We start from the raw sequence: 27,724 nt of genomic DNA, 5'->3' as shown, positions 1-27,724 counted from the left end.
TCATGTTTAGTTTGGTATAAAGATGATTACATACAGACTTACAGATACATAGATTAGTATACCCAATTATTTGTCATTCTCTATCTGCTCTGACAGGAAGCAATAGTTAGAACTGGACATGGAACAACAGACTGGTTCCAAACAGGAAAAGGAGTACGTCAAGGCTGTATATTGTCACCCTGCTTCTTTAACTTCTATGCAGAGTACATCATGAGAAACGTTGGGCTGGAAGAAGCACAAGCTGGAATCAAGATTGCCGGGAAAAATACCAATAACCTCAGATATGCAGATGATACCACCCTTATGGCAGAAAGTGAAGAGGAACTATAAAAAGCCTCTTGATGAAGGTGAAAGAGGAGAGTGAAAAAGTTGGCTTAAAACTCAACATTCAGAAAACGAAGATCATGGAATCTGGTCCCATCACTTCATGGGAAATAGATGGGAAAACAGTGGAAACAGTGTCAGGCTTTATTTTTGGGGGCTCCAAAATCACTGCAGATGGTGACTGCAGCCATGAAATTAAAAGACGCTTACTCCTTGGAAGAAAAGTTATGACCAACCTAGATAGTATATTGAAAAGCAGAGACATTACTTTGCCAACAAAGGTCTGTCTAGTCAAGGCTATGGTTTTTCCAGTGGTCATGTATGGATGTGAGAGTTGGACTGTGAAGAAAGCTGAGCACTGAAGAATTGGTGCTTTTGAACTGCGGTGTTGGAGAAGACTCTTGAGAGTCCCTTGGACTGCAAGGAGATCCAACCAGTCCATTCTGAAGGAGATCAGCCCTGGGATTTCTTTGGAAGGAATGATGCTAAAGCTGAAACTCCAGTACTTTGGCCACCTCATGCGAAGAGTTGACTCACTGGAAAAGACTATGATGCTGGGAGGGATTGGGGCAGAAGGAGAAGGGGACGACAGAGGATGAGATGGCTGGATGGCATCACTGACTCAATGGATGTGAGTCTGAGTGAACTCCGGGAGTTGGTGATGGACAGGGAGGCCTGGCGTGCTGCGATTCATGGGGTCGCAGAGTCGGACACGACTGAGCGACTGAACTGAACTGAACTGATCTGCTCTGACAACTAAATAATAGCATTAGCAAATCTAGTATCAGTGAGCACTCACAGCACCCAAATACTGGTTTCTAATACCATGTGCCAATAAAGGGAACTGAGGTTCCTTACAGAGAAGGCTGATTCTAGGACTGGGGCAGGACGTATACAAGTTGAGTATGGAGTGTTTTGAAGTACTATAAAGTAAGAAAGTGCTCAAAAATCAAACAAATACAAACAACAAAAACACATCACCTTAATGGGATATAGGAGCCAACAGAAAGGTTTCCAACGGCCAAAGTTAAAACAAGTCAAGCAATAAAATGATGTATTACAAAATTCTACTTCATGGCATAAAAATAAATATTTATGAGTCCATACTGGTACAAGTAAATGACTAATTAAAAAAGTGAAAGAAAAGAGAAAAAAAAAAATCTCCCATACAGAAGAATTTAAAATAATTTACATAGATAAGCTGCCCTTTTTTAAGCATGGGCTGTGCAGATTTCTTTCCAAACAATATAATATGGAGAGTAGGGACAGAAGAGTAACTTTACAATAAGAAACCTGATAAACACCACCTCAGCCAATTGATCAAGGTCAACATCAACAGTAATATTTCACATTAATACTATATTCCTTGATATGACATGATAAAAATGGCATTTTACTTCTTGGTCTCCCTCCTCCAAACCCACAACCCCAGTCTAATCATGAGAAAAAAATACCAGACAAATCACAATACAGAGGCACTTACTATTGGTTAATACCTAATGAGCCTCCTTCAAAATTGCCCAGGTCATCAACAAGATAAGTCTGAGAAACTGCTACAACCAAGGGAGACATGAATACTAAAAAAAAAATGTGGTATACTAATCGGATTCCCATGTGGCTCAGTGGTAAAGAATCCACCTGCCAACTCAGGAGATACAGGAGATGCAGGTTTAACCTCTGTGTCAGGGAAGATCCCCTGGAAGAGGAAATGGCAGCCCACTCCAGTATTCTTGCTGGGAAAATCCCACAGACAGAGGAGCCTGGCGGGCTACAGCCTGCCGGGTAGCAAATAGTCAAGACACAACCGAGCATGCACTCAATAAAAAGCTATCAAATTATAAATTATAACAAATACACTACTGTAAGATATTAACAGAGGAAACAGTGCAGGACACAGGAATTCTCTGCACTTCTTAATTTTTCTGTAAATTTAAAAACTGTACTAAAAAATAAAGTCCATTTAAAAAATTTTGGAAAATTTTATAATTTCATGAGGGTGACAAAATTTTACTAGCAAACCCTCAGGACCATTATGCACACCAAACACAATAATGACAGTAATAATTTTAAACTTTTGTAAGAAATTAAGAGTAGAAAATGCCTGCCCCAAGAGTCGGGAAACATGGAGCAAGACACAACTCTGTCACTCATTTTTGTAATCTTGAATATGATTCACCTTTTCTGGTCTAGGTTTTTAAATTTATAAATTGAGAGGGACAAAACAGACTCTGGAAACCATTATCATTACATCAACTGTAAATTATCAGAATAAACAATTATAAATTGTTTATCCAATAGGTCATAATATCAATAATAAAGAATTTTGATGTCCCTCAAGAGAAAACTAAAAGCCAGGTTTAATCAAATGTATGACTAGCATATTATGCTAATGACTCTCATCATGTTGAATCTTAGATCTACTCTAGTCATTTATTAAATAACTTAGTGAATGCTGTATCTTTATCCTAAAGTAGCAAAGAAGTAAAAACAACAAGGATGACTGGATGTAAAAATCAGATATGAGTACAGTGTTGATAGCAAAGAGTAATAAAATGAGGAGAAAAAAAACAAAACAGGAGAGTCCAGGGTTTGCCTAGCTGGCTTATGTTAGTTCCAAATTCCTCACAATATTTGTATTTATCTATTTTAATATCAATAACTAAGGACTTCAGGGACTTCCTTGGCAGTCCAGTGGTTAAGACTGTGCACTTCCACTGCAGGGGGTGTGGGTTCAATCCCTTGTCAGAGAGCTAAGATCCCACATGCTGTGGGAGTGTGGCCAAAAAGTGAAAAAAACAAAAAACAAAAACAAACAAACAAAAAACTATAAATCATAGCTTCAGAATCTAATCATGGCCAAGGGAACAGATGTTATAATCCACTTGTAATATTATAGAAGCAAGCAGATGTAAAAACATTCATTCTTCAGAGAAGCTTTAATGAATGGGGCAGCAGGAATAACTGTACAGCATGGCGCCAATACTAGAGGCATCCACAGCCATCAGTCTCCACAATGGTGTAGCCCCCGTTGCTCCCTCTTCTCTCTGCTTTCACAGCTGATGATCAGCAGACCAAATAATTCAAGGAAGCCTTCTTTCTATCTAACAAAACAAAACAAAACAAAATGGCAGTATCATCATGACAGTAAATGAACTTCGGATAGTCAGAAAGGTTGTTCAAAATTCAACAGATGCAAAACTACAGGATATAATGAAGAAAGAGGATGGTCTTTAAACAGTATGACTTCCCAGAAGTTTTTACTATGATTAGAAAAATGAGACAGCAACTGGGCGGTGGGTGGATTCCATAAAATATTATGAATCTTTAAGAAAAGATGGTGATGATTAAATAACTGCAGAGAAACTACATCATGTACAACAAACCTGGTCCCACCTTCAAAGAAACTCACAATCTAGGAAAGAAGATGGTGTTAAATGAAGCATACACAAAATGTCTACAATTCTTCTGAAATTCTTCAGAGCCAAGTTCATTAATCACATTAGGCTCAGGTTAGTGAGGAAATGAATGTCAGTTTCATTACTTATAATTTCATTTCTGACACAAAGTATATTTATTTCTCCATGTGGTATTTCTGTACCAAACTTGATTAAGAAACCAAGTAAAAATTAAATATCCTTCAAAAATAATTCCCACTGAGGATACTCTGTAAGCTCTTATAAAAGTTGAATTCCAAAAACATTTTCCACATGATGATTGAGTCCAGTAAAGTGAGGCACTGATACATATATAAAGTGAAAGATGTTCTATTTGTTTTTACTTTTTTCATAAGACTCAGCAAATTACTACGAGTACTATTTTATAGTCACATTACCTAATATAACCACTGCATGATTCCTGTACATCAAATGCCTCTTCAAATTAACTAATATTCTTAATTATATATTAAAAAGGAAATAACTGCAACATGAAGCCTTCTCAAAGGTTTTTAATGTCTACATCCATTATACATTCCTGAGTTCTATTTACCTTACTAACAATTTTCTCTTAAAGAATTTTCATTAATTGGCCAGGCATGCTTCTTATCCCTGCCTTTGAAGAAATCATTATTCCTCTCCCCAAATCGCTGGTTTTTCTCTAAATACCCAGCTTACTATCATTAATATTATTGGCATCAGTTTCCCAGTATGAAGAAAATTTACAAGTCTCTAATTCTTAAGACGGACCTCCCTGGTGGCTCAGACTGTAAAGCGTCTGCCTATAATGCAGGAAACCCGGGTTCAATCTCTGGATTGGGAAGATCCTCTGGAGAAGGAAATGGCAACCCTCTCGAATTCCTAAGACCTTTTGATGTTCTTCTTAAGAATGATAGTCTAATTGTAACAGATCACCACAATTTGGCTAAAAGTAACCCAATTTGTTTTCACTGTAAAGTGAATGTCAGCTGAGGCCAACAGTTTCTCTAAACATATATTAGGATTCTATAACCCTGATTTCAAAAGAAAATCTAATACTCTTTTAAAAAATCCCCCAATCTAGAGGGGTGAGATGTGGAGGGAGGTTCAAAAGGGAGGGGATATATGTATACCTATGGCTGATTCATGTTGAGGTTTGACAGAAAACAACAAAATTCTGTAAAGCAATTATTCTTCAATAAAAAAAATTTTTTTAATCACCCATTAAGTAAAAAAAAATTAACAACTAATAATTGACTTTTCCTTGTTAAAAACAATGATTTTCATATTTTTTGTACCAATCACCTCTCTTGGTAAAAATAAAATAAAAAGTGTGCACATGCTTCCAATATATGTAGCTGCTGCGTCACTTTCGTCGTGTCCAACACTGTGCGACCCCATAGACGGCAGCCCACCAGGCTCCTCTGTCCCTGGGATTCTCCAGGCAAGAACACTGGAGTGGGTTGCCATTTCCTTCTCCAATGCATGAAAGTGAAAAGTGAAAGGGAAGTCACTCAGTCGTGTCCGACTCTTAGCGAACCCATGGACTGCAGCCTACCAGGCTCCTCCGCCCATGGGATTTTCCAGGCGAGTACTGGAGTTATTACATAAACACAAACAAGACCCCTAGGGGAAAAAAAACATATAAATAGCATTTTCTTCCTATCTCCCAAGAGATTATCTCAAGCATCCTCTGGTATGTATATATCTCATCCACACTTTATTTTTTGGCATTCTTTTTTACTGTGTTAAAATTCACAAATAAAGATTCACATTTTAACCATTTTAAATCATACAATCAAGCAGCATTTAGTACATTCACAATGTTGTGCAATAATCAGCTGCTAGCAACCATTAATCTGCTTTTTATCTCTATTCTGGGTATTTCACATAAATAAAATCATACAATATGCGATCTGTTGTGTCTGGCTTCTTTCACTTAGAAATGTTTCCAAAATTCATCCATGTTGTAACACATAAAAGTACTTCATTCCTTTTTATAGATGAGCAGTATTTCATTGTATTGATAAAACTAATTTTTTTATCCATTCATCACTTTATGGACATCTGAGTTGTATTTACCTTCTTCCTACAGTGAACAGTTCTATCATGAACATCTGTCTAAGTTTTTTATTTGAACACGTGTTCTTAAGAATTCTTTTCAGTATATATCTAAAAATAGAACTGCTGGATCATATGGTAATTTATATTTAATATATCAACAAACTGCCACACAGATTGCTACAGCAGTGCATCATTTTATTCTACATTCCCACTAGCAATGTAGGAGGGTTCCCATAACCCATTTTATAGGTATCTAACTAATCAAGAATACAATTTGACCCCAAACACCAAATGGACTATAATGAGCATGTTTTGACCACCTATATAGCCCACCAACATCTTCTCTAAAACATATCCTTGTACAAAGAAAACATCAATACAGACTGCTTCCAGCTGCACCCCACAGCCCCCCACAGTAATTCCACCCCTGACCACTGAGAATTTTGCCAGAGACAGAAACGTAACTCAGCAGAGTCCATCTACTGAAGAGTCAATAACTATTTTCTTTAGAGAATGTTAAGAAGCAGCTCTGCAGAAGAAAGATCATATAGTGTGGGGACAAAGACAAACAGTGGGAAGTCACTGCCATTTGCAAAATAAAATTATGGGAGAAAGAAGACAAAATTGTATGCCAAAAAAAAAAATCACTTATAAAGAGAAAAACCCACAGTCTGTACTGCACAAAGAGAAGCAGAGCTAAGAGAGTACAATATTGAATATTGACAGTTATAATCCCATGAGGCATGGTTAGACTTTATGTCCTCACCCTGGATATTTATAAGACTGTCTACTATTTATTCAAAATAAACTCTTTTTTATTTGACACACTTTGAATGGATTTCTGATTCCTGAAGCCAACAAGGTTTTACTAAAACAAGCTCTGACTACCTTGACTTTATTTTCCTCCACAGTTTTAAATAACTTAGAGGTTTCTTACTAATTATGGATTTTAATACCTGGTATTCAAATTATTGGAGAAGGCAATGGCACCCTACTCCAGTACTCTTGCCTGGAAAATCCCATGGATGGAGGAGCCTGGTCGGCTGCAGTCCATGGGGTCGCTGAGAGTCGGACACGACTGAGCGACTTCACTTTCACTTTTCACTTTCATGCACTGGAGAAGGAAATGGCAACCCACTCCAGTGTTCTTGCCTGGAGAATCCCAAGGACGGGGGAGCCTAGTGGGCTGCCAGACGTCTATGGGGTCGCACAGAGTTGGACACGACTGAAGCGACTTAGCAGCAGCAGCAGCAGCATTCAAATTATTAAACTCAAAGTATTAAAAAAATAAATAAATAAACTCAAAGTATTCAATAGTTTGATGCAACTTGTATCAGACTGAATACCTTTTGAAGAACTATACAAAGGCTTTCATAGGACATTTTAAAAAGAATGTGTCATTCTCTTTAATTCATAATTTTATAGCCTTCCAAATAATGTTTTTTTCCCCCTCTCTAAAGACTCCATGTTTCTTGTGGTAGTAAACTTGAAGATATTTCAGCTTGTTCTTAGTACCTGTTTTCCTAAATCCAAAGAATTATTGAGTTTTCCCTCTTAAATAGGAAGCTGAATGCAGTTGTATTGTGGTCAATATTATAAAAGTTACTTGATCACCTAGGAAATTACCCATTCTAAGAAATAATCCACTATAACCATCTAAAAAGTTCAAATTCTACTCTGGAATTGCAAATACATTGAAGTTTCAAATAACTGAGACAAGCTAGAATTTCAAATTCTTAACAAGCAACACACCTCCAATATAAGCAAACTGCCTATCTGTTAAGATATCTGATCATTTCACAATAACTTCAAAGGCACAGGACATGTCTTATCATATTTATTTCTAGTATCTAAATTATTAGTTTGTACAGAGAAAGTTGGATAATACCCTCTGATAAATAAGACAGAAACACATAGACCAGGACACACATTTTCTTTCAAGTCATTCAATTCAACAGACAACCCCAACCAAATTCTCATCATTCCATATGCTTTTTAAAGCCTACTGGCAAAACTCTAGATTGTAAAAATACATCTGAAGCCATATAAAACATTCTGATCATACCAAACTTGTAAGTCTGTTTTATAATACAATGACTTCCTATCTTTCGGTCTGGTGTTAAAAACTGAGCTTACTTTTTTACATGGCCATGTAGAAACATTATTTTACCAAGCACTTTAGTCAACCATTCCTGATCATGAGACACACCCTGTAACTCCCCACACCCTGCCATTATCTTTGCCCAATTCCTAAGTTTAGTGAACTATATGAATGATTATGTAGGTTATTCATTTTTTAAAGTTTAGATTTAAGTAAAAACAGGGAAATCATCACTAGCATTAACTTCATAAATTCATAATCTTTAAAGTCAAACTAATGGTATAAAAAAATTTGTATGAAAAGCATGCCAAATTTTTCTCTGACATTTTCAAACTGGAGAGCCTTGAAATTTCAACGATACCTCAACCAATGAGAAAACCATGGATCCCACAAAGAGCATGAGGTTTACTGTATGGTACATGTTTACAGGAAATAATTTTCTATGAGAAAGTTCACAAGGAGTAATTTAATCAGTCATGGGAAGACAGGAAAGATTTCACAGAGAATATGATATCTAAAACTGAGACAGCCTTCTCCCTTTGCAGACAGAGGAAAGAAGGTAACCAGGAAAATGGAAGTAATAGTGAAATAGAGCAGCCATTAGGCAAAGAAGACAGTGACATTCATTTAAGAAAGTGACCATTAATAACAAAGAAAGAAAGCTGACTCAACACTGGTGGGAGAGAACAGTATGGTGAAGAATAACTGAAGAAAAATGTGAGTACATTTTCCATACTAAATGAAAGACTCTACCAGTTAAGTAAAAAGATGATGTTGAACACTGAGTATGTGTGGAGGAAGCAATGGTTAAATTCAACTTCAGACATGTTCCACTGACTTATTGTGAAAAATGCAAATGTTATCTTATAAATGGTCCAAAGTTCAAGAATAATCTGACTGGAGATACAAATTTGGAAATCTATCAATATATAGATGGTAATTTCACAGCAATGAGAATGCTCAGAGAGAGGATACAAAATAAGAAGAAAGTAAACAACTAAACCTGAGCAGAGCCAAAAAGTAAGGGGAAGGGCAGAAAAAGAGAATTCAAAATCATACACATACACACACACGACAGACATATGTGAAACAATAACTAGAATTACAGAAATCAAATGTCAATTTTATAGACGAGAAAACTGACCACTATAGAAGTTAAAGACATTTACCCAGTTCCCTACTACCAGTTTAAAATGGTAATGGAAGGGGATTGGAGCACTCCTCAGATCGAGTTTAACCTCTCCAAATAATTTACAAATAAAAAAAGCTTTAAATACTGAAGATTTTAAAATTAAATTACTTAACATTTTTAAAACACAAACATTGGGAATTCCCTGGCAGTCACATGGTTAAGACTCCATGTTTCCAGATCTCACATGCTATAGAGCACAGTCAAAAATAATATAAAATAAAAAATAATAAAAAAAATACAAATATCATCTGTCGGGTAGCTTTAAAAAAAAAACTCTAGTTATGACAGAAAATATTATATTTGCTGACTTTAACCTGACTCTTCACATTCATTTATGTTTTGAAGTTTATTAAGAAGATACTTTAGGTTCTGATTTCAATATTTTTTCACTCACACTTCCTACCCTCATTGCCAATAAGCTACTAGGATGACTCCTTCCCCCTAACTAAAGTTTAAACATAGCAAAATAATTTATGCTCTTATACATTCTGAGACTTATTATTTAAAATATGATCAAAACACTCTTAAAAATTAAGAGGAAGGATAACATGAGACATATGAAAAGTAGCAAAGAAAAAAAGAGTCGAGTCAAAGTTTTTCAACTTAATACAAATGATAAAAATTCAGTACCATGAAAAACAGATTTCTGCAAAATATTCTACATTTATTTTATTTCAGAAAAAAATATATACAAGAAACTGGATTAAACTGATGGTCATAAAAAGGGCACCCTGGTTTTCTGAAAGTATTAGTCGCTCAGTTGTGTCCAACTCTTTGAGACCCCATGGACTGTAGCCCTCCAGGCTCCTCTGTCCATGGGATTTTCCAGGCAAGAATACTGGAGTGAGTTGCCATTGCCTTCTCCAGGGGATCTTCCCGACCTAGGGATCGACCCTAGTCTTCCGAATTGCAGGTAGATTCTTTAATGTCTGAGCCACCAGGGAAGCCCTGGTTTTCTGAAAATATAATACAAAAAGTTTGGTCCAGCAAAAAAAATCCGAAATGTCTAAAAAAAATAGTTAACTAAAATCCAGATACATTACATTATTCCTTAATTATTTACAGTTACCATTCTAAACCTAGTAAACAATGTCTCACATGTTCTTGGATGTCACTTTCTCTTCTACCCATTCTCCTGAGCTATATCGGAACCAGAAACCCACTTTTTTACTTCTGCTTCACCCATAACAACACCTCATCAACACAACTAAAAACACTGTCAAGTTTCTTTTACCTTCATTCTTCAAATTGTTATTATTCCAATTTCTCTCACATAAGCTTCTTAGAAAAAGTTACTTAAACTAATCAATCATATAGCTAAAAACTAGCCCTCACTGTCAAAGGAGCATCAACAAAAAATAATTTTCAGGGACTTGTCCAGTGGTTAAGAATCTGCTTTGCAATGCAGGAGACATGAGTTTTATCCCTGGTCAGAGAACTAAGATCCAACATGCCACAGGGCAACTAAGCCCACATGTCAGAAGATCCTGTGTGCCACAAGACCCAATGTTACCAAATAAATTAAATACATAAATAAATTTTTAATTTCTAAATGGTCAAACTGTAGGCTTGGGGTGAGTGTCATAAAGATACCTAATGCATGTGATGTGCTCTGCTTAGTCATTCGGTCATGTCTGACTCAGAGAAGGCAATGGGACCCCACTCCGTATTCCTGCCTGGAAAATCCCATGGATGGAGGAGCCTGGTGGGCTACAGTCTATGGGGTCGCAAAGAGTCGGACACGGCTGAGCGACTTCACTTTCACTTTTCACCTTCACGCATTGGAGAAGGAAATGGCAACCCATTCCAGTGTTCTTTCCTGGAGAATCCCAGGGACAGTGGAGCCTGGTGGGCTGCCGTCTATGGGATGGCACAGAGTCGGACACAACTGAAGCAACTTAGCAGCAGCAGCAGTAGCAGCATGTCTGACTCTTTGCAACCCCATGGACTGTAGCCCTCCAGGCTCCTCTGTCCACGGAATTTCCTGGCAAGAATACTGAAGTCGGTTGCCATTTCCTTCTCTGGGGGATCTTCCCAACCCAGGGATCGAACCCAGGTCTCCTGCACTGCAGGCAGATTCTTTACCATCTGAGCCACTAGGGAAGGACCTTACACGTATTAAAATTAAATCAGAGACTTTAAGGGCAGAGTAGCTAACGCTGAATACCCTTCTGTTATACATAACTAGAAAACTGGAGAAAACATAGAAATAATTAGACAATGGGCAATAGGCAGTGCAGAATCATGACCTGTGAGAGAGGGCAAACAAATGAGCTAATTCAAAGCCCTAGGATCACACTCACTTTCTACATGGAGGCATCATGGAACAAGAAGGGATCTTGATGAGCAAAAAGATAAGAAAACACAGTTTGGGCAAGCTAAGGCAACTGGAATTTGTGTGACAGAGCACCAAAGAAGTAGCAAAAGAGAAAAAGATGGAACACAGAAACCTAGAGTCTTTGGTTGAACATAAGGCTGCTCATATAAAACTATGATATTCCATAGGACCAAGCAAAAAGTAACTACCAATGTTTTCACAAGGCTAGAGTCAGATAGGGTTTCAACTAGCCAGAGTAAAGACCTTTTGAAAATGAGACACCAGGAAGGCCATGCCATAGAAGTGAGGCTAAACTTGATCTTGAGCATACGCTACCCTGAACTTCCCCCTAACAGAGCTAAAAGCATAAAAGCCTATTAAGATCAATCTTATCATCAAGAAAATTAACTGCCTGTCAGATCAAATTTCAATACTTTGTAAAGAAAGAGAACAAAATCCAGACCCTCAAAACAATACAATATTACTAGACACATGAAAATAAATATTACTAGACACATGAAAATAAAATCATAACACACTACAGAGAATTCTGTCTACTGAGAGAACCCTGAACAGATTATTCAATCTCTTCTAACCACCTGACAAATTTCCTCTCATTAAAATCAGAAATTGAAGAGACAAGTAGAAGCAACTTTCCATCATAATGAAAAGGAAACGTGGTAGATAGATTCCACTAAAGAAAGAGGGAGGTATTGATGTTTGACGGAAAGCAACAAAATTCTGTAAAGCAATTATCCTTCTATTAAAAAATAAGTTAATTTTTTTAAAAAAAAGAAAGAGGGAGGAGTGAGGAAGAGAAATAGAAAGGTCGCAAAACAGATCTTCCCACTTATTACTGTACGTTATAATACCTGATGACAAACCACAGATACAGTATACATGGTATAGGCTACTAATATGCAAAAAAAAAAAACACATTTTCAGTCTACTATAAAAATCACAAAAATAAAGCTCCTGCAACTAAAAGCTAAGATTCAATTAGTCTCAAATAATGATAATTACTTTAGATGGGTTTCATTACTATTGATTGGAGAAGGCAATGGCACCCCACTCCAGTACTCTTCTTGGAAAATCCCATGGACGGAGGAGCCTGGTGGGCTGCAATCCATGGGGTCGCTAAGAGTCAGACACAACTGAGTGACTTCACTTTCACTTTTTACTTTCACGCATTGGAGAAGGAAATGGCAACCCACTCCAGTGTTCTTGCCTGGAGAATCCCAGGGACGGGGGAGCCTGGTGGGCTGCCGTCTATGGGATCACATAGAGTCGGACACGACTGAAGTGACTTAGCATAGCGTAGCATTACTATTGATTACTGTCATATACAAAGAAACAACTATTATTTATTCAAATTTTGGATACCTGGTAACCTACATAGGACACAGCCTCCAAATCAGAGGAAGCAAACAAGAAAATACACAATTTTTAAAAAAAATTCATTTTTTTTAATGGATTTGCTCATTCAAATGCTAATGCTTATTTGCTCATTCAAAAAGAAACTGCTTAGTCTCTCTGTTAACAATCATGAGACAGTTCTGATAAGCTTGGTTATTCTTATTTCCAAGTTTAAAGAAAGCTAAAAACAGCCAAAATGAATGGAAGGCTGAGCTACCAGAGGAAAGTACCATCACAGCACAAATGATTAATGAAAGTCAACAAAAATTTAAAAAAGAAGAAAAGCATAAGAAGCCAGCGAAATTAGAAAAGAACAATGAAAAGAAGCCATGTTATAAAAACATTAAAAAGCATAGAAGCCGAAATCATTTAACCTAAGTGAAAACAGACATTCCGGCAGTGATGCCAGAAAAAGTATTACCACATAACCTCCGTTAGCAAAGATGACCCTAAATCAAAAAGAACAGATTAAATAATATTTGAGTACAAATATACTTGAATTATAGACACATAACATTTTAGATACCATTGACATTAGTTGAAATAAAAGATGTTGGTATTCAAAGGAAAAGACAAAGAATTCACTGAATATTTGGCTAGTCAATGGCTTACTCCACTTACAACCAAAATAATTTATACTTAGGACAGTTATTTTCCTTCTCCCATCAATCTTTGTGTCAAACTACTGGCCCATTTTGGCTCTTATAGTTCATAGCCTTTTCTCACGAGTTTTCCCTAGTAACTTTTGACTTACACCTAATTGCATTCTAAACCACCCGCCACAAAATTTTTGCAAATTATCCAAATCCTCTATGTAAAGTCAAATTGCAGCTGTTGTTTTATTTCCTCAGTAGCTGGTAGCTATCCTTCACAGACACACTAACAAAACGTTCTTCAAAACAATGAACATGAAAGCATTTCATTCAATAAACAGGTTACTTACCTATAAAGCTGATTCTCTGACAAGTAAAACCAAATAATTATGACTGTAATTATGGAGCTTAAATTTAGGCTAACGAATTCTGAAAACTGAGTATCCAAGATCTGTTCCATGAGCATTCTCAACCTAGAAACCCCCAAAGTCCATGGTATAAATCCTTATTAGATGAGGAAACCAAGTGTAGTTCAGACTATCAATTGAAAGACTGAAGTTCTAACCTGATTTCTCCCTAGAATTCATCATATTTTAAGTAAATAACCTAAAAACTTTAACTATGAGTTAGGAAATAGAGACTGTATTCTGCCACCTATGCTGTCTACTTCCAAGTTGTGGCTGTCAAATGAGAAACTAGACGGAATTACTTTACAAAATATGAAACACAATACCAATGTAAAATTATTTTATGCAGAGCAGGATAACAACTCTAGTGCTTTCTAAGCAAAATCCATCCCTGTTCTTGGGAGTTTTCTGGCCCTTCAAGAGAAATTACTGTGACTAACAATAAAACTAATGTCAAAGAAAGTAGTGAATCTAGAAGAACTCATGAGGATTTTCCTATGTAGCTTCTGAAGCTGATGAAATATCAATTGATTCTTCATAAGCACTGTGCAACAGAAGGACATATCATAATTATTTAGTACATTAATGTTTTTAGAGAATCAAGGTTGAAACTGTAATTCTTGCAATATTAATATAATTTAAAAATAAGATTCTTACCTGAAGACTACATGAGCAATACTTAGAAGAGCAAAAACTGTTTTACTCTTACACTTTAATTATCTAGAAACTTAAAAATCAGTATAAACATTAGCAATATTATCAGTAAGCTAAATCTTTTCTAAGACCTCAAAAATCTAGGAACCGTAAATCTGATTTTTTATCTTCTGTTCATAAAAGCATACATGAAGCTAACCAAGGCCCTTCAAATACAATTTTACTTAAGTATTCTTATATTGATACAATGAGAATTGAGAGGCAACTGACCAAATCACATTATCATTTGAAAATTTATTTTCCAGTGAATAGAAGGAAAGCTCTGAACATTAAAGCCCAGGACCATTTGAAACTATCACAACATTGTTAATCACTATACTCCAATATAAAATAAAAAGCTTAAAAAATAAAATAAAGGCCAGGACCTAAAAGTTTATATATCTACTCTCCAAAGAACCAGAATTTCAAAATTTAGAGGTCAGTTTCAGTGCTTCTGATTCAAAATCAGCAAAAGATCAATTCCCCAAAAGGGCAATCCAAAGGTAAGCACATGATCTCAGTCTTGTTATTTAGGCCAAAAGGGGATCATTAGGTATTATCTTGGAGAAGGCAATGGCACCCCACTCCAGTGTTCTTGCCTGGAAAATCCCACAGACAGAGGAGCCTGGTAGGCTGCAGTCCATGGGGTCGCTGAGAGTCGGACACGACTGAGCGACTTCACTTTCACTTTTCACTTTCATGCACTGGAGAAGGAAATGGCAACCCACTCCAGTGTTCTTGCCTGGAGGATCCCAGGGATGGGGGAGCCTGGTGGGCTGCCATCTATGGGGTCGCACAGAGTCAGACTCGACTGAAGCGACTCAGCAGTAGGTATTATCTGCCACTTTAACAGACTCTATCAACCTTGAAGATGAGAGTGTCTTGAGATAAAGTACATGTCTTTTTGATCTTCTAACCCCTAATCTTTAAGACATATTCTAATAAAATAATCCACAGCTGGAATCTTGCCAGAGAAGAAAATACTTTACCCCTTGCCCACAGTGGAGTTCTCCATTTGAAAAAATAAATATATAAAAGCACCTAGGGGCTTATGTGCTGGAGAAGAGGGATGGCATCTAGAGAGGCAACAGGGCAAGCACCCAAAATATCTGCATTTATGGCCTAATTGCCATGCTGCTGCTGCTAAGTCGCTACAGTCCTGTCTGACTCTGTGCAATCCCATAGACGGCAGGCCACCAGGCTCCCCCGTCCCTGGGATTCTCCAGGCAGGAACACTGAAGTGGGTTGCCATTTCCTTCTCCAATGCATGAAAGTAAAAAGTGAAAGTGAAGTCACTCAGTCGTGTCCGACTCTTAGCAACCCCATGGACTGCAGCCTACCAAGCTCCTCCGTCCATGGGATTTTCCAGGCAAGAGTACTGGAGTGGGGGTGCCATCGCCTTCTCCGAATTGCCATGAAGAGGGTCTAAATCTAGGACTTAGACACACAATACCTTTTCAAACATTTACAGGTGACTAATGACCCTATATGTGATATCCTTGCAAACAAGATAAATTATAGGATGAATGCTGCTGCTGCTGCTAAATCGATTCAGTCGTGTCCGACTCTGTGCGACCCCACAGACGGCAGCCCACCAGGCTCCCCCGTCCCTGGGATTCTCCAGGCAAGAGCACTGGAGTGGGGTGCCATTGCCTTCTCCAATGCATGAAAGTGAAAAGTGAAAGTGAAGTCGATCCATAGTGTCCAACTCTTAGCGACCTCATGGACTGCAGCACTGATGAATGCTAGAAGGTTGTTAATCAGTGAATGTTAATTCAGAAAACTGCAACTTGAATAAATAAGAGTTATGGCCTCCTGGCTCCAGACAAAGAACTACATCACACTCAGTGTCTTCTATTCATAATATATTTTCTAAATTGGCTATCAGGAAGTACTCACTCCCTACCAGTGAAGTCTGCATGTGCAGGAGGACAGTAACCCATCTATTCCAAGTGTCTTTTTTTTTTTTTTCTTTCCCCAAAGTACCTTTTAACAACACTTTCCAACCACCAGAAATTTACTTGAGAATTAAAAGCATTAGACAGGTATCGTGATGCTATTTTTAACAATGACAATTTGGATAAAAAGAGTCAAAACCAAAATATTTAATCTAACCAACTCTTGATTCTAGATAAAAAGCATAGGAACAGGGATTTTAATGAAAGAGATTACATATGATATGATCAAGCATCGCCTCCCAATTTTCCTTAGATTATCTTTAACCAAGATGCTAATCTAGATGCTCCCTCTCCATCTCACTTCTCCTGATTTGCTTCCTTTGGGGGAAAAAAGTTAAAACTAAAGTGTCAAGAGGTGCTATTTTCAAAAGATCTGGGAAAAGGCAAAAAAGCTAGAAGGAATGATTTATTTTTGCCCAACATCAACCAACAAGGCACTAATTTAACTTGAGAACACTGTCCTAGTAAAGCAACTATCCTCCAAATTCCAAAGGACTCTATATCCTAAGCAACCCATGAAACCATATTGCTCTCATTTTCACAGGTTTAAGAATATGCACCTCACTCTTCAAATATTATGGCCACTATCTTTAGATAATTGTTTTTATAGGAACATCATTCTTCAGAATCACTAGAAGAGCATGTACTAAAAAAGTAACAATGTTTCAGTGGGAAAATACTTTCCATGTTAATAACCAGCTAAACCTTAATAAGAGAGTAACTTTTTTTAGCAAAGAAACAATAAAAAGCAAAAAATAGAATTAATAGGTATCATTTTGTAAATATGCATACTTCCTGAGTTCTTGGTATTTGGACAAGACATATACTCTGTTTCCTAGTGCCTGCAGAAAAACAACTCTACTTTTGAAAACTGATACATGTGTACTAATGGTAAGAATTCAACTCATCTCAAATTGAAAAAAACTTCACTTAATGAATTGTTTTTTCACCTCACAATGGACTTCAAACATTTTAAATACATGAAAATGCTAATAGTTCCACAAAATAAGTAAAATGCTCAGACAAAATGATCTATTAAACACAATATTAAAATGCTATTTATAAAGAAAACAGAAGGAAATTTTCAGAAAAGAGATCTATGCTAAAAGACTACCATGTTATCAAAAACGAATCTAAACTATTTATAAGGCATGGTAAAAGATTATTATATTCTACAAGCAGGATTTGATACTTTCATCCAATATATAGCAGACTCTGACAACTGTCAGAACAAAAATATTAAAAAAGGTTCCTCAAATAAGTACTTTACACAGTCTAGGTAATCTGGTTGTGATAATAATTCAAAAGCCTATTCTGTAGAAGTAAAACTGATTAACTCATATGTAAGTCTGTCTTTTACTGCTGCTGATCATATTTATGATAAACACTTTTGTTAACAGTTCCTTTCCTGATTTAGACAAAGGTAGCTCCAATTCTTTTGTGTTACTACCCAGAATACTGTATAGAAAATCTAAGCAAAACTGTGATAAATCTGGACAGTGAATTCTTCATTTTAAAAAGTACCTTTATGACAAAGTTGAGAACAAACAGTATTTTAAGATAGTCTCCCTATAATTTAGAATTAGGAAAAACCTTTCTCAAACGCTTTATGTAAACTATAGTGTAGACTGACTCTTGCTAGTAAGACAATTACAACATACAATTAGCTGTCACAGTACTAATAGTAATACTTCTCTACATCACAAAAGTCAATGATGATGCATAAAGCACATTTTTTAAATCAAAAGTTTTAACTGGAATTATAAGTAACTAAGATAAATGTAGATTTGTAGCCTGTCAGATTTCCCTTATTTGGATGATGTCTATTCTATATTCTATGGAAGGCATATACAATTCATAACGCTCTATAACTATAAATCAAAGTATACTGGGATAACTAAAGAGGTTTCCAGTTTATAAATTAACTAAAATGATAAAAAACTTATTAAAAAGTAAAATACCATCAATCATGTTTCCACATGTCTAACTGAGAAAGTGTGAAATCTCAAAACTGGAAAATTACATCGCCATTGAGAAGACTACTAATAAAGCTGGATTTTAAAAAAGCTCTTTTTTTTGAAGATTTTTTAAGAGTTGAGAATATTATTGTGTGAAACCCAAAATTTCAGTTAAAAGCATTAATTTTAGTTATAATAAAAATGCTACAGACATTTATGAATAGATACTGGAAACTTAGGGATTAATAAACAAAGCAGAATTCATGGTTACCATATTTACACATACTCTTTGTTGTGTTTCAGTGCCACATGATCTGATTCAAAGTAATAAACATCAGGATCATCATCTTCCTCTTCTGTAATGTGCGGATTGGCACTCTCTTTGGCAGATGGCAAATGTCCAGCATTGAGTCTTGCCTCTGAGGATGGCTTACTTAGTCCTTCACTCCCATAATTTTCAGAGTCACAACATATGCCTTTTTCACTGTGAGAAACTTCACCAGGATTTGTGAGAGACTCACTTATATTATCACTAACAGTTGCATTTGTTTCACTGGGATTGAGATTATTCTCCTCAAATTGTCCATTTTCTCTGCAAGGAGAATTGTTTTTAGTGGGACTACCTCTGGTAGGGGCTGCCCTCCGTGGTGAAGTTCTCAGAGTATACCGATGTTCTTGAGGTTCTGATAAAGACATCATTTGAGTCGAAACACAGTCTAGAACAGAAGATGGTTCTGGTTCTCCGGAGACTGGCATACTCTCAAGACTCGTGTCCAGGGCATTATTGGTGCTCTCATTACACTGCTCCTTTGAGGCACTGCTATCTCCCACCACATCTACTTCCTCCTCAGAATCCCTTAAAGATGAATGAATTTCAGCAAAGGGGCCTGTAGCTGGCTCAGTAGTCAGCTGATTAACACGTTCCACCGGCAGGCAGGCAGTTACTACTTTGTGGTCCTCCAACTTGACCTGCACTTCTGAATCTGTGCAAGGCACGTTATGGTTTATATAACCATCTTCCTTCCTACTATCAAGGAACATTGAAGCGTGGGTATCCGAATCCCCATTTTCAGCTACTGATTTCTCCTGCAACACATAGGAACCAGTGCTATTTTGTTTAGTGTTCCCGTCAGGCTGACAGTCATCACAGTTTATAACAGCTGAATCACTGTCATCAACACCATTGACAGCCAAATAGCCTGTGATTTCTTCAACTACTGTAGAATCAAGTGGCCCTTCCTCACTTACATTCACCTTTTTAATTTCCCTTTTCTCACAATCATCCAGTATAAGACATCGACAAGCTCGTTTAGTCCCTTGAAAATCTGCATCATTGTCCACTACTGTACTCCTCTGTTCTACTGACTCCTTGTCTGATTTTATAGGTGAATCTTCTTCTGAACTGTTTGGTGCTTCAGATCTAAGGCAACGCTTAATTCTTTTTAAAACTGGTGAAACAGGTTCTGTTTGCCTTCTCTCACAATTTTCTACAGCCTGCCTTTCTATGTTATCTTTTTCTGAAGAAGGAAGTCCTCTTTTCCTAGGGCTTACCCATGACTCTCGAGCACTCTGCTGTTTTATATCAGTAGTTCTTCCATTATTATTTCCTTTCTGAATTTGCACAGGCTCTGGTCTCTTCTTTGGTGATCTTGATCGTACTTGAGAATGAGAAGAGATTTCTTCAGGATGAGCAATGCTACGATTCCTTAAAGTTCTACCACAAAAAGATTCATCCAAGCCGTTTAACCCCACTGTTGATCTTGTAACACGAGTAGATCGGGAAGCAGCCATACTATGGCAAGTCCCTACAATACGGTCATCATGATCCACTCATTGGGAAACCTTCAAAAACGTAAACAAAATAATGAGAAAAAGGTAATAGTTAATATCCTAAAACAAAAGTATAAAACTATAACTTTTTAATCCAGGTATAGCCAATATTAATAAATAATGTGATATAATTTATTTTATTAACATTTCCCAAAGTGTTAATAATAGCTAACAGTTATAAGGCACTTATATGTTTCAGGGATCTCTATGCTTTAAATACATTAACTCACTTAAGTCTAACAGCAATTAGAATAAGTACTTATTGGGACTTCCCTGGTGATCCAGGGACTAAGACTCTGCACTCCTAAAGCAGGGGGCCCAGGTTCGATCCCTGGTCAGGGAACTAGATCCCACATGCAACTAAGACCTGGTAGAGCCAAAGAAAGAAAGAAAAAGTACTTATTATCACTCCTATTTCATGTGTAGAGACTGAAGCATATATACAGTGTAAGTAATACGTCTAAAACCACGCAGCTAATAAGCTCTTAACCTTTCTTGCTGTGTGTATGTTTCTCAGATATTCAGGGGCAAAAGGCCCAGAAAGATCTCTCTCAAAGACAGGACTGCATCTTGGTTATTAAAATAATAATCTCAAATTTATATAACAGCTATCACATAAACTAACCCAATCACTTCTCATGTTTTCTCAAAACATTTCTGGGAGGTAAAAAGACAGGCTCTGCTCTAATTCACTCTTACTAAAACGAGTTTCAGGTCAAATCTTTTGATAACAAACTACATGGTATCTAAAAAATTTGGATTGCAGTAAAATTTTCTGTAACTAAGCAGATGGATAGAAATCATAACCCTAGGTTGTACTGAATACCTGCTAAGAGCAATATAGAGCAAAGTCAAGACACCCTAGTCTCTAGAAGTACAACTACAAATTAGCAAGTGAAAGGAAATATTCTAAAGAGGACAGAAGAAAAAGGGAAAGAAGCACACCTGCCAAACATACACTACATTTAAGAAATCAAGAATACACATATAACCCCATTTTTTCCTTCTTTGAACTCTTGAGTATATGTGTATGTCACAGTATTAACACATGTTGAGGATATGAGCAGGTTCATGTGGATGTTCTGCTATTTCTATTGATATAATACAAATGAGCAGGAAATAGAATACTGCCCTATTTTATCCATCTCGATAACCTGAGTGATTTAATGATTATTTTCCAACGTTCTCCCAACAAGCAGAATAAAGGAGCTATTAAGAATCCAAGTCTCCATTTTTCTGCACCTCTTCTGTTTTAGCCTTCAAAACATACTTTGTCCCTTTACTGCCTAACTTCGAATGGAGTGCAGGATGGACAGAGAAAGAAGCCAGTAATGGCTGTAGGACATAGCTGCCCAGGACCCTCTTCCCTCCTCCCTTTTGCCGGCCTTCCCACAGGCTCACTCTCCTTTAACTCTCCAAATGCCATTCTACCCCCTCTCCCCACAAATCAAATACAGTCTCTCCTTTGCCTTATCTTAGAAGTATAACAGAAAGGTTATTAGGAACTACAGAAGATATAGCAACATGCTACCACATACAAAAAAAAAAAAAAAAAAGAAACTGTCTTCTTGTTCCTGCCTGCTGATAAAGTGAAAAAGTATCCTGTAAAATATATAAGTTGGTTGGATTTAGTTTTGTTTCAGAGTATGGTATATGTCTAAATTTTTAATTAACAATTTTTTCTAATCTTGTAAGACTAGATTACAAGATTACAAGATGACTCAAAAAATTGGACCTAAGATTAAAGCATGAAAATTTGTTCTAGAGAATTCCATAGCAATCATGTGAACAATAAACATGGAACATCAATCAGAACTTTGTTTTTTAAAGCAAATTTCTACTGTTTTGGGACTCATTTAGTCAGACCTCATGTATAATTCTCTTTAGTTAAAATCTTGTTATTAAGATTACAGTCTCTCTTTATTCACAGGTAATAAACACTGAATGATCCATAAATATCTATTTTTAATTACATATAATTTAAGTTAAACTTCAAATGATGTTTCAAAAGAACACAAACTAAAAAATATTAAAATCAATGCATTTGATCCATGTACCTAAATCTGAAGCTTTCAAATTTGAAGACTATAGATTTTTAAATATTCGATACCTGTGTAAATATAACAAAGAAAACATAATACTTTAATTTCACTAACTTTATTTATAAAATCTAATGCAAGTATCTTTAATGCAAATTTGATTATATTCACGATTTATGGTTCAAAAATAATATTGGCAATAGTAATATTTTATAAACACACACAAAAAAACTGTTCATCTTTATTTTTTAAAATATGGATGCCAATCAAGGGCATACAAAACTTCAAATGATTCTGTAACAGGCATTCCTAGTCCTTTTCTTTCCACACCAATCCAAATTGAAAGCAAAATTTCTGCCTTATCATTATCAATGAAACAATTCCATTATTAATAGTAAAGAAAACTACTAACAAATATATATATATATCATTATAAAAGACCAACTATGATGATAATGAGGGCCTATTTTATTTCTTCACCATTCCAGTAATCAAAATACTTACAAACATGAAATATTAGAACTGTTTTCATTTCTTTTGTTCCCTCAAAATCTTTTTATTCCATTCACAACTAAAATGAAGTGCAAGTTTTAGAGTTCTCAAACCTTATGCTATTGGGCCACATTTAAAGCAAAACTGCTTTGTGACATGAACACTTGGGCTACTTCAAACTCTTGCAACTCAGAGTGTTGACCTAAACACCTGAAACTAACACAACACTGTAAATGAACTATAATCTAATAAAATGTTTTTTAAAATATAGAGTATTTTGTACATAATTTGGTGATTCATATTTACTGTCCTTAAAGTAAGTGGCCTGAGAACTAGCACCATGGGCATCTACTGGAAGCTTGTTAGAAATGCAGAATATCAGGCCCTGCCCTAGACCTTTTGATTAACCAGATTCCCAGGTGATTAAATGTCTGTTAGGTTAAGATGCACTGCCTTAGACCACTGCATCAGACAGAAGTCTATTAAAATATACCAAGTTTCAAACTAAATTAGGCCATTTATCCTTTAGTTCTTTATCTGATTCTAATAAAAACTTAATAAAACCATGATCACTTTGGCTAAGGAAGCACTAAATAGAGGATTATAAAAATCTCTTGCATGAAATTAACATATTGCATATACTTAAGACATTAAGTTGATTAAAATTCTGAAGATTAGAGTGAAATGAAATTTTAACATTCTTCCCTCTAATGATTTTTTCTTCTGTGTTAATCTTTTTCTTCATTATCTTTTCTATTTTTGAATAAGAATTTATAAAGACACGTATTTTCTATAGTTACCTGATAAACTTGAGTGCAAAATTCAACTACTAAATAGAGATTAACAATGCTCTGATTATCTCAACCAAGTCTCAATATTGTTTTGCTATGCACTGCAAAGTATTATAGACTAAACCAGTTGTCTTCCTCATTTTAGCTACATAACACAAGAGTTACTAAAAAAATTCAGTGAAGAGGTTTGGAGTACAAAATATTTCTGCCAAAAATTAAACTGCTAAAGGAAAAGAAACTCATTTACAAAGTATCTCAGAAAATACCCCTGTTAGTTAACCAAATAGTTGACATGATGAAAACATTAGCCAGTATCCAAGTGGAACTGGAAATTTAATCACTCTAGTTTTAGAATTGAGGGAATCTGTTGGTTAAAAGATTCATAAAGACAAAATCCAATCTAGCAACTAGAATCAAGTTTTTCCTGTATTACCCACAAACTGACGAATATGGCATTTTCTACAATAGAGGGAAGAGAATATAATCAATTACTGGGATTCTTCTCTTCCCCACCCTCATAAGTTTTCATCCTATTGCAGGACATACCTGAAAAGGACAGTCAATTAAATTTTAGCCTGTCCATTCACATTAAGGCCCAAATCCTGCCTACAATTTCACATATCTTACCCATTTGTTTACTGTTGAACTATCCTCTCCCAAATTTGAATCTAATTATAGAACCTAATTATAGGATTCTCAAATCTAATTATGGGATTCTGAAACACTCTGAAATAGTATCAGCTTTGTTTCAGATAATAAATTTCCAGCCCCTGTGATCATATCTGTGTAACTGCTTCAATAAGAACTGAAAGGAAACTAAAATGCTCCACCTAATGAAACACTACTGCAGCTATCACCTTTACTTAAGAGAAAGAAATCAAAAGCACTACCTATAAGCTTTTGTTCCACTATAATTACTGAAGTAGAACAGTTTTTTTTGGGAACTGAGGGACTGGCACTCCTTCATTAACATCAATATTCTAGCTGATGGTTATTTAGTTTTATTAACTGAACAATTTTTAGGAAACTGGTCATGATATCACGTAGACAAACCAAAGTGAAAGGTTAAAAGAGCAAAAGCAATAGGAAGTGTCACTAAAGATTCTTTTTCTATTTGTCTAGAACAGGAATAGGAACTGTTTAATAATGGTGTAGGAACTATCCTTGTCATACAATTCTCTTAAGACAAATTTCTTCAGTTGAACAATTACACCATTATCTACAATGTCAAAAGTATCTATAAGGTTGAAAGAAGGAGAGTGAGACCTGGGGATGCAGCTATGCAATTCAACTTAAGGTTCTTAATATTAGTCTCTTTGAAGCCTGGGAACTCTATTACACACTATCTTGACCTCTTGTTTAAAGGGATCTCTTCTTGCTTCCCCTTTCAGAGAAATAGAGAGAAAGAGATAGGCAGACAAATACAGATAGACAGAGGTGAATGTATATACACTTAAAAAGGTAAGTGGGGAGAAAGAGAAGTCAAGGAATCACATACTGCCCAATACCTCAAGTACTGAAAGGTATAATGCTTTAGAGATTCTAATGTCCTTCGAGTCATTTCATGTATCCCTTGTTGGGAAAGTATTTCATTCCTACCCAATTCCCTATAGCTCCACATTCCTACGAACAGCTACCCAGACTGCACAATTTTCCACACACCAAAGGAAGTATATAAAAATAACAAGTCTCCTCTCCTTAAATACAAGCAAACAAACAAACTATAGTTGTCTTCACTACTGCAAAACTAAATAACTTACCTGTACAACCAAAGATCTATCATTGTGGAAATATTATCTCTTTTCCTTATATCCTGAAGGAGTTGAAGCTATGATCTAGAATAGAGCTTAAGCATCAGGGTTTCAGACTCTCAGCTTCAGCCATGGAGAATACTAGAACTTCCTAAATTCCTTTCTTTAAAATAAAATAATAAAAAAAAAGAATTAAAGAAGCAAATTAACTTATGCTAACAGATTTCAGTAACACTTTGGTAATTCTCATTAACTTTGTAGCCTTAGAAATAACAAGAAACTGGAAAAGGATTTTTAGAAACTAATAAAAACAAATCAAAAAGTTTGAAATATACTAAATCTTTACAACTCAATATTATTTTGAGTCAAAATGTGACTCAGTTCTTTTCTAGAGTCTAAGGCAATATTGTCCTGAGATGACCCAAAGACTGCCCTTTATAAAATTTCTCATACAGAATTTATAATCTCTTACTCTTATTCTAGAGGCCTTCCCAAAGTTTGGCCTTCGAGTATTTAAAACTGAGGACTGAACAACAAAAATAATTTAGGTTACGTACAACAAAGAATCAACCGAATCTTCTATATATACATGATAATTGTAATGAAGTGTTACAGGACTTTACAAAGGGAAATTTTTTATAAAGGGAAATTTCTATTATTTTTGGCATATGGATTTTCAACAAAAACAATAAGGATTTTCTGGCTCTGGTACCCAATAGACTAGGTATTTTAATTAGCCTAATTACAATGCATTTCTTGGACAATCTGATTAATTTTAATTTTACTTTATAATAATGTATTACAATATCCTTTTCAGAGAAGCTGGCCAAATGGGTTATGATGACTGCGCATTTGAAAATAAGGAGGAACACCACGAAAAAGACTGGCAAGGTTTATGATAGGAACTGTCACTTTACTATAAACATAAAACTAGATATTCTAAAAGTGACAGTATTTTTGGTAAAGTATTGTAATTTGAAAATATAAAAAAAAAATTTAAGTTTTAAAAATAAAAAACTGATGCAATTATCAAGCTTTGTAAACTATCAATAGATAGCAAAAATAAATAATAGCACAGTTTCGGTCAGTAAGACTGGAACAAGGCTAATATTTAATATCTCTAGATGCAACCTCTCCCAGATATGCCTTGCAAATTCTTGAAAAGCACAAGGTAGGAAAATTGTCTAAATAAAATTATTTAATGCTACATTAAAGAATGTTCTAAATTAACATGAGGGTACACAGTAAAAAATGGGCCTATAAAAAAGTAACACTTGACTTGAAACTTCACTCTTCTTATAACACATTCCAACTGCCAACTCCTTTGTACTCAACCCTGAAATCCTTTCACAAACATGGTAACGCATTGCATTGTATGGTGTGTGGTGATGGTAGCAATCAACAGAACCAAAGAAGATCCACCCTTTAGGATGTGTCTCTGAGTATTCCCTAGCACGCCCATTTCAGTACTCTTTCAAGTTCCAACCAGTCAGGTTACTATCCTATTTGGATAGGGATTGCTGTAGAAACATCATCCATTATATTTGCCAGGCAAGGAGATCTGCAACTGTTATTTTCAGAAAACTGATACTTACAGCTGAGTCCTACCAGTATTAAGATAAACAGGGTCATGCAAATGGTTAGGCAGATTAGGCTTCTGAAAAACCTAATACACTGAAAAAGAAATTACTTCAGTCACTTACTTGTGCTAACTAAAGCACACTTGGCCTTAAGATTACATTTTTTTCTTACCTTTCTTTTAAGTGTTTCACCTAGTGTTTGATTTCCAAGCGTCTGCATTTATCTGTCATCACTGTTAATGTCCATTTTACATTGAGACTTCAGGTATTAATTATTTATATGGTTGAACTAGCACAACTTGATATCTGTGAAGGAAAACCACAATATAGTCACTATGGGTGTGTTATTATTTGCAGATTTGTGGATAAAACTGACAGTATTTCTAAACACACAGCACATTGCATTTTTAAATAAATTTCACAAATAATTCCTTTTATTTCACTATAAAATGTTACTTTAACAGACTAAAAGGATTTCTTAATTCTTTTATAAATTCTTCTCACAGTGCCCACATAAAATATTTCAAAATTTCATTCTACATTAAAATTTGTATCAGTTTTAGAACTTAGATTCCTTTTCTGACTACCAATATAAATATGCCTCACTTGCCACAAGTCTGCAATTTCTCAGATATTAATAGAAAAGTACTTTTTTGTGTTTTATGATAATATTGGAGAATAAATCTAGAAAACTTAAGAATGCAGTAAAAAAGATCATGACTTTCCCCTAAACATGACTTTAAAACATTTGTTTTCTTTTAAGCTAATATTTTTGTATTGGTTAGATTATCCCTCTGTGACTAAT

The 27,724-nt window shown here is 35.6% G+C and overlaps 1 protein-coding gene across 5 annotated transcripts in view; it reads right to left on the bottom strand.

Annotated features, from left to right (window-relative positions):
• Nucleotides 1-27,724, bottom strand: part of ZZZ3 (zinc finger ZZ-type containing 3) — a 123,827-nt gene that overhangs the window by 47,944 nt on the left and 48,159 nt on the right. For 3 of the 5 annotated variants that reach the window (XM_070786288.1, XM_070786292.1, XM_070786289.1), the window contains exons 2-4: nucleotides 27,092-27,225; nucleotides 25,349-25,502; nucleotides 18,723-20,278 (exon numbers count right to left, since the gene is read on the bottom strand). In XM_070786288.1, the coding sequence (XP_070642389.1) occupies nucleotides 18,723-20,227 (1,505 nt within the window). In that variant the 5' untranslated portion in view covers nucleotides 20,228-20,278; nucleotides 25,349-25,502; nucleotides 27,092-27,225. Of the gene's footprint in view, nucleotides 1-18,722; nucleotides 20,279-25,348; nucleotides 25,503-26,934; nucleotides 27,014-27,091; nucleotides 27,226-27,724 lie in introns of all 5 variants that reach the window. The other 2 variants (XM_070786290.1, XM_070786291.1) reach the window with 2 other exon arrangements.

This window comes from Bos indicus, chromosome 3, assembly GCF_029378745.1.
Source record: "Bos indicus isolate NIAB-ARS_2022 breed Sahiwal x Tharparkar chromosome 3, NIAB-ARS_B.indTharparkar_mat_pri_1.0, whole genome shotgun sequence".
NCBI classification, from domain to species: domain Eukaryota; kingdom Metazoa; phylum Chordata; class Mammalia; order Artiodactyla; family Bovidae; genus Bos; species Bos indicus.
The sequence above is the reverse complement of the archived record's forward strand: the minus strand, read 5'-3'. Positions and strand labels throughout refer to the sequence as shown.